Genomic DNA, 15306 nt, shown 5'->3' with positions numbered 1-15306 from the left:
AGCTTTCTTAAAATAAAATAAGCTCGGGCGGTCATTAGTGAGCTCAACTCGTCATTATGGAAAAACTCTATGTTATATCGAGTGTGTTTCATCCGATCCGATGTAACATACATCATTCATTTGGTGTCGTGTAGACCCTACACCAAATGAATAACCATAATCCACCGAGTGATATACACCCGTGGAGCATAGCATTTCCCATACTTGTGGTGGTCTGAGTTTCTGAAATACAGCAAACTTAAAACTAATTGTTAACGAACACTGATTTACTTTGTACAGGACAACCCGTACCAAGAAACTAGACGTTAAATACATTTGGAGAGATGTTCACCAAACTTTATTTTTTCATAGAATAAAATGTATGCCACAGAGCCAAATAATGTGGTTATTTTATAGCAGTACAATATATCACCTGAAGTACCAGGTTTCGATAGTTATGCCACATAAACGGCCACATAAGAAAGTAGCCAACTAAGTGGTTACTCAATGAGCCAGTCCAGATTAAAACACTCTTCAGGGACATGAACACTTAGGCCCGGTACGATCTTCTCCATTTCTTTCCACAGCCAAGAAACATCTTCATCACATATAACACGTCGTAGAGACTGAAATCGTGCCAACGACGTGGGTAAATTCTTCATTTTTGAGCACCCGCTCATATCAATCTTCTCCATACTCATACAACCACCCATTCCCTCAGGGAGCCCTTCCATGTTCACACATTGGGAAATATCGAGATACTTCAAAGAAACCAAGTTTCCGGCTCCTGAAGGAAGCCTCCTCAAATTTGGGCAAGCATTAAGTCTCAAAATTTGTAGGAACTTTAGTCCACCCAAATCAAATGGAAGTTCTTGAAGACTGTCACAATTGGTGACACTTAGGCTCTTGAGTGTGTGCATTCTACATATGCTTGAGGGTAAATGGATCAAGTTGATACAGTGATTCATTGCAAGTTCTGAAAGATTTGGGAAGAGACGAGGAAGCTCAACTATAGAACGATCAAAGGCATTGCTTACATCGCATAGAATTAGTGAAATCTTTTTCAAGTTTTTGAGGGGTATAGCGGTGTCGGGCAATAGAAGGTCCGAGACCAATATCTTTTCAATCCACAGGCTTCTCAAGTTAGTTAAGCTGCTAAAAACCGATGTATTGTGAAGAATTGCTGTTGATGCACTGTAGTTTATGAGTATAAGTGCCCTGAGTCTGGGCATGTTCTCAAGAAACGGTGGTAGGAAGTACTCATTTGATGAAAAATTTAGTACAAGCACTTCAGCTTTTGGACACTGGATCCTTAACCAGTCCATCTCTCTCATTTCACCTAGAACCGAACATTCAGTATAAGTACTTTTTTATTCATTTTTTATATGTATGATGCGTGAAGGTTACAATACCTGTATGTGCTGAAATAACTCGAGCATTGAACGGCTCATCAACTTTTCTCCCCCATTCTTTAGGGAGGCCTGCTTCACTGCTTGGCATATGCAGTCTTCTTCTTTTAGTTACGCAATCAAGATTGCTTAAATGTATAGCTAGATCCCTCAAAACATCATGCTGATAGACTGAAATCTCATAGTAACTGCTATACTTATCTCCAGCCCTACAAAAACCACATCAAGAACACTTTCACAAAACGATTTTTTTTTTTTTTTGAGAGTCCTAATCTAAGGGGTGGGGATCGAACACGGGCAGTTCACAAAACGATTTAAAGATTACAAAAATTTATTTTCAAATTTGAGGAGCATAACCTTGAATCTTTCACAAGCGTCAAGAGATTTTTGTAAGAAAGCTCAACTAAGATGGCAAAAGCCTCGTCTTCCTCAATATCGTGTAGTTCCACCCACATATTAACAAGAATGTCGAGTGGAATTTTCTTGTCTTCAGGAAAAGCACCCAAATCGAGGAAACACTCCCTCTCCTTCTCTGATAGATAATCAATACTTATTTTCATCCGCTCGAGTAGTTGAACTTCATGGGATTCACAAAAAGGTTGGCTTCGTGATAACCGATTTCTAGCACTAATCCAAAACATCTCGGATTGACCATTTAGTGAAGCTCCAACCACCTTAAGTGCCAGTGGAAGCCCTTTACATTCATCAACAATCTAAATACATTCGAATTGGTTATCAAAGAATGGCTAACAAAGAAACAAAAAACACGTGTCAAATCAGTTTTCTCCCGTTACCTGCTTAACTAATTGTTTATCAGCACCGAGAGGTATGGAAGTTTGTCCAAAAGCGGAGTAGCAAAACAAGGAAATGGCCTCATTTTCACTCAACAACTCTAATCCATAGGAACGCTGTACAATCGATGGAGGGAATTTAGAACGCGAAACTACGAGGAATTTGCAACCAGGAATCTTGATGATCAGTTGTTCGAGAACTGATTGAGACCAAACATCATCAAGGACAACGAGTGATTGCACGGGATTTTCAGCATCGAGTTGTAGTTTTGCTTGGGGAAACATTTCACCACAGCCCAAAATATTGAATCCTGGTATCAGACAGCATATACTTCTTCTCAATTCCTCCACATTTGGAGATTGAGATACAGTAAGGAAAAGGACCCTGTTCTTGAAATAACCTGGAACATACAGTATCAGAATCAAAAATTCATGTTTCTTCTCTATATAAAATCTAAATCTTTTCCATGATCCCACATCAAATAAGATATAATTGACATAAAGGGCTTACTCCTGATTTGATCATCTCTACAAATTTCTCTGGCGAGGGTAGTTTTGCCGCTGCCACCAATTCCATGAATTCCGATTACACTGAAACACTCACTTCCCAGCAGCAGCATATCTTTCAGTTTTCGCTTTCCCAGCTCCAATCCCGAGCCACACGTATTGACAAAATTACATTCCCACCACCTTTCCTCGTCCTCCACCGTTTTGATGGCGGCTCCCAACCACCAGCCGTCCCTATCCACCCCAATCTTCATGGCTTCCAGTTGCCTACCCACACGATCAAATCCCTCATCCAACCCCACCCTGACATGATGAACGTCGGCTAGTACGTGTGCAGGTAGGAGTCCTTCCATGAATCTGGAGACGGTTTTCTCGAACTTCTCCATTTTTCTCGCCAGGTGAAATTGCTGGTACACGTTCCAACGGGAAGATTTGAGGACCTTTGTGGCTAATTGCTGGCCGTTTGATAGAATCTGGGAGAAGTTGTAAAGCTGGCGCTGACGGTGCTGAGGGAGCTCGACTCCAGAGAACTTGATTTCCTGGATGATTGGAAGGAGTTCTTCGATGTAGTCGACGAGTAGCAGAGCGCTCGAGCGGCAGCTGATGCATTTCTGGGATATGGCTATGAGTTGTTTGAGGAGTTCGGTGACGACTTCTCCGGCAAAGAAGTCTGTGAAACCCATATCCACGGGAAGACAAGGGTGCGCCACCGTAGAGTACCAGAAGCTGAATAGCAGAAGTTAAGTATACATACTAGCAATTGTCCCAAATGGAGTTTAAAAAAAACATTTAAAATTTAAAGCAAGAATTTTTTAAATAAAATTTAAGAATAATTTTATTATTTTTAATATATTTTATAATTCAATTTGTAATTTTCTTTATACATATATCAATTTTTCACCACTCACTGCCACATTTACAATCCCATTATGTCCTTTTTTTCTTTTTCTTTTTTTACTACTATATATATATATATATATACAAATCATGTTTTTATATATATTTAAGCCCGGAATCAAATATTATTTCGAAGTTTTATATATATATATATATATATAAATATATTCATGTTTTAATATATATTTAAGCCTGGAATCTAATATTATTTTAAGGTTTTTTAAATAATTAACTTCAAGATCTATTTAATTTAGACTTAACTTGTTTGACTCGAGTATAATTATCAGTACCTACATAAAAAAATTCACCATTCATGTAATTTTAAGCCTACTCTTTATATTTAGTAGGTTTTTTGTGAGACAGTCTCACAAATCTTTATCTATAAGACGAGTCAACCCTACCGATATTCACAATAAAAAGTAATAGTCTTAGCATAAAAAGTAATACTTTTTTATGGTTGACCCAAATAAGATATATGTCTCACAAAATACGACATGTGAGACCGTCTTATATAAGTTTTTACCCTCAATGAATATATTAAAATTTTAAAGCGATTCCTAATATATATAAAATCATTTTGAGCTTAAATTCAACCTAAAACATTTTTAAAATTATTTATGTCCAATATTTTTAAATTATTTGCAGCTGTCCATTCAATTTTATCATAACCACAATTAAAAAAAAAACAAGGGAAAATTATACTATCAGTGTCTAATCAAGGAGGGGAAAATCAGTATTCTACACACGTTTTCTTTGCCGAGTCGCCTAACGATGACTAATAGTAATTGTCACTGTGATTTTATTTTAAAGCATGATATTCGTATATTAGTGTAAACACGTCATATCTTTTTCATCTATTTTTTTAAATTAAATTTTTAACTCAAATTAATTCATAAAAAATATATTTTTTTAACCAAAATATTATTTTATATGATAAGAGGTAGGTCGACATATCTCATTGATATAAATGTTTAAACGAACCCACAAAAAACATCTTTTTTTTGAAAACATAAGCTAAGAACAAATTCATGAATCCATTCGAGTTTTTATTACAGACATAATGGATACATTAAATTAAGAGGATGAAATGATGTGTGGTGTTCTTGGAGAAATCCGATGTTGACCGACAATGGACTGATGGAGCCGTAGAGGACACGGCGTCTACGAGTCAACCAGTGAATATAGACATGTAGGCCCTTTTTATTTATCAATTTTTTTATATTTTAAAAATTATTATTATATTATTATTTTTATATAAAAAATAGACTTTAAAGAATAATAATAACAGACACAATTAAATTAAATATAAAAAGGGCAGAAAACGGTAAATTACAATTATTGCTATATAGAAAGTATATTGATTCCATTCCATTATTATTGAAAGATAATGTACACAATGACTCGTTAGGGCATCTCATTCGTTTCCGCTATAATACTCAACACCTCATCAAAAATCGTGAGGTTCACATGTCATATATATATTATATTAACACGTCTATTTTATCACATTCATTTTAACATTAACACTTATTATTTGTAGGTCACATTGTCTATTCATTAATATTATTCTTATTTTACATTAAATAAATTCAATTTCAAATTATTTACACAATTTAAATTATTATTATTTTATATATATTTAATACATAAAATTATTTTATCTTATTTTATGGGTGTCATTTATTTAAAATTAAAATTTTATTATAAACATGAAATGAAAGAATACAACATATAAAAATAAAAAAGACTTGCATAATTTTTTTTAAAAAAACAATATATAAATTAAATGTAAGAGAAGCTGTAAAATATTAATTCAATTATTGTTGTTGTATTGTGACCAAATATGCTCAAATAAGTCGGCACGAAGTTGGTGATGCACATGACTGTCATGTATTTCAGAATTTTTTCGGAGATAATCGTGAAATCCTCAGTTTGAGCCCTGAATGGGTTGTGCAGGTTCATCACCTTCATCGTTGTATCAATTTGTCACGTGAAACCCCTCATCTTTCAACGATCATGTTATATAAAATAATGCATGCTAACATAATATGTTTTAAATTTTTCTGTACTAACAACGAGCTAGACCTCTAACAATTGTCCATCGAACTTGGAGCACCCCAAATGCTCGTTCAACATCTTTTCTTACAGCCTCTTATCTTTTCTTAAACAACCTCCTCTTGGGATGATCATCAGGGCAAGGAAAATCCTTTACAAAAGTAGCACATTCCGGATATATTTCATCTGTTAAATAATACCCCTTCGTATATTGAGTCTCGTTGACCAATAAATTAATCTCTGAGGCATTTCTTTACAAGATGTTATTGAATATGGGAGATTCATACAACACGTTAATATCATTATGTGAATCGGCGACACCAAAGAATGCATGTCATATCCACAAGGCTTGAGAGGCGACCACTTCAAGCACAATTTTTGGTGACCTATGGTCTTTTGTAAACTGGCATTTTCAAGCAACTAGGCAATTGTTCCATTCCCAATTCATGCAATTAAGGCTGCCCAGCATTCCATGGAAGCCATGCCTATCATAATGCATTTGAAGAAGACGTTGAACATCATCATCATTCGGCCTTCTCAAAGATCGATCACCAAATAGTTCAACCACATGTCCACAAAATTTGAAAAGACACTTGATGACAGTTGATTCACCCATGCATAGGTACTCGTCAAGATGGTCGGCCAGGTCTCCATAAGCCAATTGACGAATTGCAGTCGTGCATTTTTGTAGTGGTGATAAGCCTTTTCTTCTCGCAGCATCGTCCTTTTGCTGAAAATACGATGAACGACTCTCAAATTCATTCACTATTTGAAAGAATAACTCTCTTCGCATGTGAAATCGTCTTCGAAATATTTGATCTGGATACACAGGGTTTGTGGAAAAATAATCATTGAAGAGTCTTACATGCTTGACTTCATGATTTCTTTGGATGAACCTTCTTCTTCGCCGCATAATGTTATTACTTTGATATGCTTCAACTATTTATCGAATTTGTTGAAGTATCAATGACATTAGTTCTTTCTTCGGATCATAATCTTCATCTTCAACTTCAACTTGGACTTCATTTTCACTTGTCGAGCTAGAACTGAGACTACTGCAATATTGAGATATTTTGGAGTAAACAAATTCAAGTATACTTGTTTGCCAAATAATATGTTTTTAGAATGAAAAATTATATAATACAAGGTGACTATATATTTTTTTCTTCTCAACAGCTATATTACAATGACTACTTTCCAACGACCATACTTTCAATGACTATATTCCAACAATTACTTTGCAACTGTTATATTCCAATTATTGAAAATTAAAATAATTGAAAATTACAATAACTTAAAATTAAATATTTCATCTTCATTTAATCTATTGACATAGCCGTTCTTAGATAATAAGTTGCTCATATGTCATTTGTGAAGTGTCTTTCGAAAGTATTGCTTATTCTTCTATTTGAACTTTGGCTATGGCAGCATTTGCTTTCATCTCCTCTACTTCGAGTTGTTTTTGTTTCATTTCAACTTCAACTTTTTTCATGCTTGTATACTCAGTAAATTTTTCAAACATATTGTCCAAGTTTGTTGTCATACACTCCATGTCCGATTTCGTTTTGCCTTTTCCCTTTCTTTTTGCTACCATCTGAACCATCAGATGAGTTTCTTCTTCATTTAGGTCTACATGTAGACTTGCATCTTGGTTGGATGAGGTGTTGCTTGCTCCCGACTCCGAGGTCCTTGCTTTCTTTGTGCCAACGGATTGTGGAGTAAACATTGGACGGTTTTTTATGATTCTCCATACATGCTCGAGATTAAATACAATGTCGTTATTTTCCTTGCGATATTTTTCATACGCAAGCCATAATATATCATCGTCACTGTGACCGCTACGATATGCATTATAAATGCTATTTTAATTTGCATTGAAGCGATATATTTTTTTGGATGATATTGTGCCAGTGCAATCGTATGACACTTGAACTTCTGTTGGGTGTACCTGCGGGATGATTGTCATTGTGGTAGCTTGCAACACGTCCCCAGAAACCTTATGCCTTTTGATCATTGTCGATGATTGAGTCATCGCTGATAGTGACAAACGATCTCGTTAAGACCTCGTCTTCAACTTTTCTCCATGTTGACCTTTTTTTATACTCTCAGCGCCAGAATCCAAGTTCTTCAAATTTGCGAGTTCGATTGGGATTCGCGGTCAGACAGTTGAGTCTCTGGGACGAAAGTCGGAGCGGCCGATTCATTTTTTGTCGGAGATGTAAAAGGCATACCGGTTGCATGTGGATTAGATGGATAATTTGGTGGATATGTATTACGTGTATAATTTGGTGGGTATGAAAAATATTGATAATTTGGTGAAATTTTGGGATGAAGTATTTTCATCTGGAATTTTTGGATAATTCACGAAATTTCTAAAAAACCTCGATAATTTTCATCCATTTCGGAACAAAGTAAGACTTAAGAAATAAATTTTTAAAAGAAATTGAGATGATGAAAATAGAAGAGAGAAGATTTTTGGAGTGATTTATGACATAAAATAATGTATTTTGATGTTTAAAATAATTTGTGTAATGTGTGAATATTTATAGATGAATATTCGATTTTTTTATTAAAATAGTTGTTAATTAGCCATTAAATAGCCGTTAAAACAATTTTAATTTTTTAATAAAAACAACAATTACTTTTTATTTTAAAAATTAATTACTCATTAGTTGAATTATTTAAAAACATAAATTAAAATTATATATATTATATGCCGACAGTTGTGGTCCACTTCCATAGATGAGGCCACTCCCACTCTCCTAACAGTAATTTTTTTATTAATTAAAATTATTTCATCTTATTTTATATATGTAATATATTTAAAACTAAATTTAGTATAAATTTGAAATAATCTAAGTATAAAATAGAGAAAAAAATCACATTTACAAATAATTAAAAAAAACATATAAATTAAACGTTTTTAAATATATAAAATACCAATTTTTTTTTTTATTTTTTTGTAATGTGACCGTTAACCTAGATGGTTGTTTAAAATTTTCTAAAATTATTTTTAATTTATTTTAAAATCTGGATTTTGTTTAAAAAAAGGATAATTTTAAATTTTAAAAAATACATTAAAGAAGGAGAAATCATCACGTGTGTATGTGTAAGGTCAACCATTATTAACAATTCTCACCCCCTCTGAGGCGCGTTCTTGCACGCGCATGAAATAATGTCTGGAGCGTGCTGGAACGCGTTGGAACGAGATTATGAATGTTTTTTGGTTTTCGTAATTGTACTCATTAATTTAAATGAACGAAAGTTGGGTAAATACTAACGTGTGAGTGTTTGAACAAGCATCTATATTAGTTTGAACCCCAATTGAGTATTTAAATACCCTATTTTGAACATGAATGTAGATGCTCTTAGCTTGTTAATGGAACAAAATGTTTATATTATATAAAATAATCCAAAAAATATAAAATTACAAAGTTTAAATAAAAATATGAAAACAGGTAATTTGATGATAACATTACATGTCTTGGTAATGTATTGCTTGATTTTTATCTCCACTATGCAGTATATACATTAGAGTAGGATGATTTATTTTTATCATATTTCGATTTTCGATCTAAATTTTGTGTTTATTGATTTTCAAATAATGATTTGGATATTGATCCAAATATGTGAGGCCACAAACATTAGAAAGCTAAGATATAAGATTACATTTCTGGAGAAATCTTTGATGAACTTGTGCGCAGAGGCATGTGTGGTACTCGAGCGGTAAGATCTTACCGCTCGAGCGCCGATGCACCAAAACTTTAATTTTTGGATAGAATGTTCCGCGCTCGAGCGGTAATATCTTACTGCCCGAGCGCCGCCTTGCATAGGAAAATATAAGTTTCGAAATCCTTAAGCTTCTTTACCATTCCTTCAGCATCTTTAACAGCAAAAACACGAAAGAAACCAAGAATCCTTCCTCCAAAATCTCTCTTCTTACTTTCCTTCATCATTTTGAAGTTAGAATTTAGTTCTCCATCACAAGAACTTCCTAAGGGTGTAAGTTTTCATTTCTTTTGATTGTTATATAGTTAGGGGTGACTTTCACCTAGTATAAACATAGTGATTGGATTATTGATATGTTTGACAGCATATGAACGAGAAACATTGTCTCAACCCAGTATTCGTACGCTTGGACTGTAAGTTGGCATTTTCTTGAAGTAATATTATGAATTTCAAATGTTTCCCATTGATTATCGATATATGTACATTGTTAGTATGTTTATTGATGAAAACATAGCACCATATTCCATTGTTATGTATTAAATATGAAAGAGACTCATGAATATTGAAGATGAGTGCTATGTCATGAACATGAACATGAAAGAAAAGGAAAATGACTGATTTTTATATGATATATGAGCTTGTTGAATCATGGGTGGTTTTAAGTCCACCAAACCTATTGGACAATATATGTTCATGGGGCGTGGGGTTGTCAAAGGTGCTCCCTGATGTCCAACACAGTAGTAGCTATATAATAAAGCAAGCACAGTAGTACAGGTCACCTAATGAGGTTCAAGTACAAAAATGAACATGAATATATGATATTGTATGACATGGTTTAAAGATTCATTGTCGACACGGTTTGATATGTATGTTCCTTCTACGCATAAGTGCCAACTTATTGAGTTTTATAAACTCATGTAGCTCATGTATTACAGGATCATGTAATGAAGATACATAGGATGCCGGTTCGCCAGTGGATGCTCGTGATGTACCTTACCTCGACAAGAACCTGGACGTCTTATTGTATAGCTTCCGCATATGTATTATAATGGATATTATGTCAGGGTTTGAAACAACGTTTATGACTATATATATAACGATACAGTGTATGTTTGTATATGAAAATATGCTTATATATGTATAAATAGATATTGTTGCTTGAGTTATTGGTTTATACAAAAATGTAGGGACATCATGCCAAAAATTTTATAAACCGTCAAATTGATGCCCTTTGTTTGAATTGCTTCATACTATAGGTATATCATTCAAACCCTATTTTGATTACAAATATAAGTATCATTAATCATGTTAAGATTAGAAGAAGGGTGTGGCATATCATTCAAACTCTATTTTGATTACAAGTATAAGTATCATTAATCATATTAAGATTAGAAGAAGGGTGTGACAATATTTGAAATGGAAGATCTTACTAAAGTTAGATATCAGGAGCAAAGTGAAAGTTATTAGAATCCAAATGTAAAATTATGATCCAGTCTAATAAGTTCCTGTAAATAGTACCATATTCCTCTAAACTTTCCGGAGATCTTGGAGAAATCTAAAATACGGTACAAAATTTATGACAGTATGCTGTATTATGTATCACAAAAGGTGAAAATGTTATTGAAAGGCAAGAAGAAATTCTTGTAACATTAAAGTATATTGAACAAGAATCCAAACTCTAGAACAACAAGCAAATTCAAGTAAAAGGACTTCGGTATGAAGTTTATCACCATAATTTGGTACTAAACCCTTATTACACCAAAGATGTATGGCCGAGGTGATGCCATAAACTTTAAAGGACGAAGAAAAAATAATCAGTCTAATTAAAAATGTCTCAGATAATAAATTAATCTATTGATAACTTTAGAAAGAATTTTATAACCATAGTTTGGTACTAAACTCTTATTACACCAAAGATGTATGGCCAAGGTGATGCCATAAACTTTAAATGACGAAGAAAAAATAATCAGTCTAATTAAAAATGTCTCAGATAATAAATTAATATATTGATAACTTTAGAAAGAATTGGTCTTGATAATCTCCAAGATTTTGTAGAATCTTTTGCAAATCTCATGGTCGTTCTAGAAAGACGATCACTAAAAGACGATTACACTAACTAGTGGAAGATGGACCACTCCAACACCCACAAAGACAAGCCACTAGTCGGCCACAACTAATAGAGTAATTCACAAGATTTGAGGTCCGAATTTTAAAGCCACCAAAACTTCTATATATAGCAAGGCAGAATGAAGATGAATGCATCTTTCGACCTCTTCATTTTTCTCTCAAAATAAACTTGTAATAATTTTTTTTATTGTACGTACGTTGTAATCTCGGCTATTATAGGTAGCAAAGCAAGTTTCTTCTCCTCTACAAATGTTGTGTATATTAATAAATTGTATGTTTGAATAAAAAAACTATGGCTTAGTACCCATCTCATGTATTATTTTTAAATTGAATCACTTTACTATTCACCATGAGGTAGGAAATGAAACAAGATTGTGCTAGGTGTTGTTGCAGGAATCTGAAACGTCTCACTCCTTTTTAAAAATGTGGAAATATTTTTTTTTAAAGCTCACATTTTCGAAATAACATTTAAAATAATTGTAATTATCTTACCGTAAAAATAGTGCAGTTTAAATTAATCAAACTCATCCAAAATCATACGTAAATATAAACGAGTAAAAATCTTAAACTCATCAACGTATGAAAATATTCATTTCCTCTCAATCTCATAAATCTTAATGCGGAAAACATGTGGTCCTCGGGTCGTGTCACCCCACCAAGTCTGCCTACTCAGAGTTCGGCACCTCTAGTCTCCTCACCATTTAGCTCACCTGTATCACACACACCTAGTGAGTCTATAGACTCAATACGCCTGTACCAGGAATAACAAGTACATATACATAGCACACAGCAGTGAAAAATATCATACTCAACATATCTTTCATGAACTTAAAAGCATAACGTAAACGTGTTGTGTAAAATCATAATGCCAACATGCCTTTCATGAACTTTAAAACATGAACATAAACATGTCGTATAAAATCAGGTCGTGTCAAATCATGTCATCTCATATCATCATATACGTGTCAAAACATGTCATCTCATGTTATCATATACGTAAACGTGTCGTGTAAAATCATATGCCAATATACTTTTCATGAACTTTAGAGCATGAACATAAACGTGTCGTGTAAAATCATATACCAACATACCTTTCATGAACTTTAAAACATGAACATAAACGTGTCGTGTAAAATCATGACGTGTCAAAACAGCTCATCGTTAATCATCATTCATCATTCATCGTTTATCATGCATCATTCACCATTTATCATTCATCGTTCATCATTCATCTTTCATCATTTATCATTGGTGAATTCAGTTCATTAAAAGTGACTATCGTACATCATTAATCATTTATGATGGATCCATCATACATAGAACCGCGGTACCCGGCGGCTGTCGGACATCAGTGACAGGATTACCCATCCACTGTGCCTAGGCCTCATCATCATCATCAGCATTTACATATACGTCTTAAACATTTACACATGCTTTGATAGCCACAGCTAATTCCCGTCATTCAAAACATTATCATTTTCATCACTTATAAAATTCATGTATAAATGCAATTTCCTTTAAATTCAAGCATGCAACGTATATTTTTATAAAATCTTAAAAATCGTGAATCATGATGCGTCAACATTTAAAATATCCTGAATTTGTGCTCAGGGCGCTGCCTTGACCAAAATCTCAACCCAGGTGCAAAATGACCATTTTGCCCCTGGAAACCCAAAAATTACCATTTGCCCCTAGACTTAAATTTTCACGTTTTTTTTTTTGTTTTGACATTTTCTTAATTTCATTGACTCTTACATATCCCAAATAATTATTTAAGCCTACAAGAATTTTCTCATATTTATATTTGGCTTAAATCTATGACTTATAAATTAATCTTTAAATATAACATATTAATGCGTTTTAATCCCGAATTAAACCAAAAATTAGCATAAAATTCCCAAATTAAAACTTAGATTTCTAATAATTATTTGAGCTTAAATATAATTTCTCATAATTTTATTAAGCTAAAATCTAGGCGTTTCCATTAATCCTTTAATTAACGTTTCGTGAGACGATTAAATCCCGGATAAATCCAAAACTCATCAATTTGATCCGAAACCTACCAAATTCCTAAAAATGTCCCAAAACATATTTAAAAGCATCCCTAGACGTAAAATCGAGTCCATTTCATAACTTAACTGAATTGGTTTAAAACTTGGACCGAAGTCCCGGTTTTAACACAAATCGACTCGAAACTCAACCAAAATTTTCCCCAACTTTCACCATACCTAATACACTTATTTACAGCCTTAAAATCATCCAAACCAACCTTCTAAACCTTCGAATATGACCCTGGACAGTGGCTGGAAAAAAAATCAGCAACCCTCATTGGAACTCCTAGGCAACTAAGCTTGAATCTCTTGGTCCCAACTACCGAGCCAACGGTTACAGCATCTAAACACCCTTTCTGGACTCAAGACCGAACTCCCCAAGACCTCCTGGACCATCCCTAGCCGCCCTACTGATCATGGAACCCACCAACGCAAAGCACTCGATGAACCTCTCCAAAGACAAGTTACTCGAGTCCCCTCACCAAAGCTCCTTCGATTTGCTTAAGGAACAAGACCAGCCGTGCTCAGCCCCTTCCCAGCCCTTCCACTGATCCAAGAGGGTCGGCTTCAAGGCTGGTGTCGAGCCATGCACAGCTACTAACCCAAAACTCTAGATCTTGCACACTAACGTCACAACGGCTACAACACGAGCGATTCCCCTTCGAGCTTGGCAAACCGAGACTCCATTATTTATCCACCCTTACACACGGCATGTACAGCCCCTTGCAGCATGAAATTAGCAGCTCCTCGCACAAACACTAAAAAGAAACGTGAGTTGGATAAAAAAAGTGCAAGAACTTTGAACAAGACCGAAGCCTTCCAACGTCATATGCAAGATCGAGAATTCTATACACACACATATCAGCAAGTATCTAGCATGTATGATGCAGAAATAAAAGTACATGGCGTGCCTTAAATGATATAGAAGCGAGGGAATCGAAGAACGAGCGATGGAGATAATTTTTCTCTTCAAGAATGAAGCTTGGCCGATGGACCTTCAGTTGTAGGAGGTTGGAAATGGATGGAACCGAGAGAATAAAGAGGAATGAAGAGGGTGTCGGTTGGTGGTGGTTAAATAGGTGTGGGGTAGCCAATAATACAATAATTAAATAGTGTTGTGTGTTTTCATTCCCGCAAGTGTACGGTGTCAAGTTTTAGTACTGGTTAGAGTACAGATATCGATCCCACGAGAAGTGTATATATAAATGTATATCAGTGCTTGTAATTAAAATAGTCTAAACTTTATCTAGACAATTCGATAGAATGGTTGATTTACTTAAACGAATAGATTGAAAACAAATAATTAATCTAATACCGGATTAAGAAAAATATCAAGGAGAGAAAGCATATAGAGAAATGACTTCACTAAGTTTCCACGACAATTATTCCAAGTTAAATTTATATTCCTGGATTCCAATTATTTAATGACCAAGAACACTTAATTATTTTATTCTCCCTTTCCCAAGTGACGAATAAATTGTATAAATCAAACTTCGATCCAATTATTCCTAATAAAATCTAAGTTTAATTTATACATGCAAACAATGTTCTTACCTAAGCCTCGCTAAAGTTATACGCCTTCCGAACGATATAAACATTCAACGATGTGTCTCTAATGATCTATAATCCTAGTCCCTCTCCCGAGTTATAGAATTAATCAAACAACGAACAATTTATGGCCAGTAAATTGCAGAGAAATAAACACAGAGAAACACAATTAAACATGCAATGGAATTCAATCATATTAAATAACCACGTCAA

At 34.2% G+C, this 15306-nt stretch overlaps 2 protein-coding genes and 1 long non-coding RNA gene across 3 annotated transcripts; all 3 read right to left on the bottom strand.

The window, feature by feature from the left end:
* Positions 1–305: 305 nt before the first annotated feature.
* LOC142547221 (putative disease resistance protein At5g47280) lies at positions 306–3447 on the bottom strand. The gene is made up of 5 exons (XM_075655393.1): positions 2691–3447; positions 2183–2580; positions 1746–2101; positions 1392–1597; positions 306–1318 (listed from the first exon to the last, which is right to left on the bottom strand). Exons 1-5 carry the CDS (start codon positions 3367–3369, stop codon positions 480–482), a joined length of 2478 nt encoding a protein of 825 aa, XP_075511508.1. The 5' UTR covers positions 3370–3447; the 3' UTR covers positions 306–479.
* Positions 3448–6050: 2603 nt separating this feature from the next.
* Positions 6051–7670, bottom strand: LOC142544223 (uncharacterized). Its single transcript, XM_075651281.1, has 2 exons — positions 7587–7670; positions 6051–6368 (listed from the first exon to the last, which is right to left on the bottom strand). Exons 1-2 carry the CDS (start codon positions 7668–7670, stop codon positions 6051–6053), a joined length of 402 nt encoding a protein of 133 aa, XP_075507396.1.
* A 4348-nt stretch (positions 7671–12018) lies between these two features.
* Positions 12019–14608, bottom strand: LOC142544913 (uncharacterized). Its single transcript, XR_012820135.1, has 2 exons — positions 14457–14608; positions 12019–12204 (listed from the first exon to the last, which is right to left on the bottom strand). It is a non-coding gene; the product is annotated as an uncharacterized LOC142544913 (long non-coding RNA).
* Between the last annotated feature and the right edge of the window lie 698 nt (positions 14609–15306).

This window comes from Primulina tabacum, chromosome 5 (assembly GCF_025594145.1).
Source record: "Primulina tabacum isolate GXHZ01 chromosome 5, ASM2559414v2, whole genome shotgun sequence".
In the NCBI taxonomy this organism is placed as follows: domain Eukaryota; kingdom Viridiplantae; phylum Streptophyta; class Magnoliopsida; order Lamiales; family Gesneriaceae; genus Primulina; species Primulina tabacum.
This window is presented reverse-complemented; position numbering and strand designations above follow the sequence as displayed.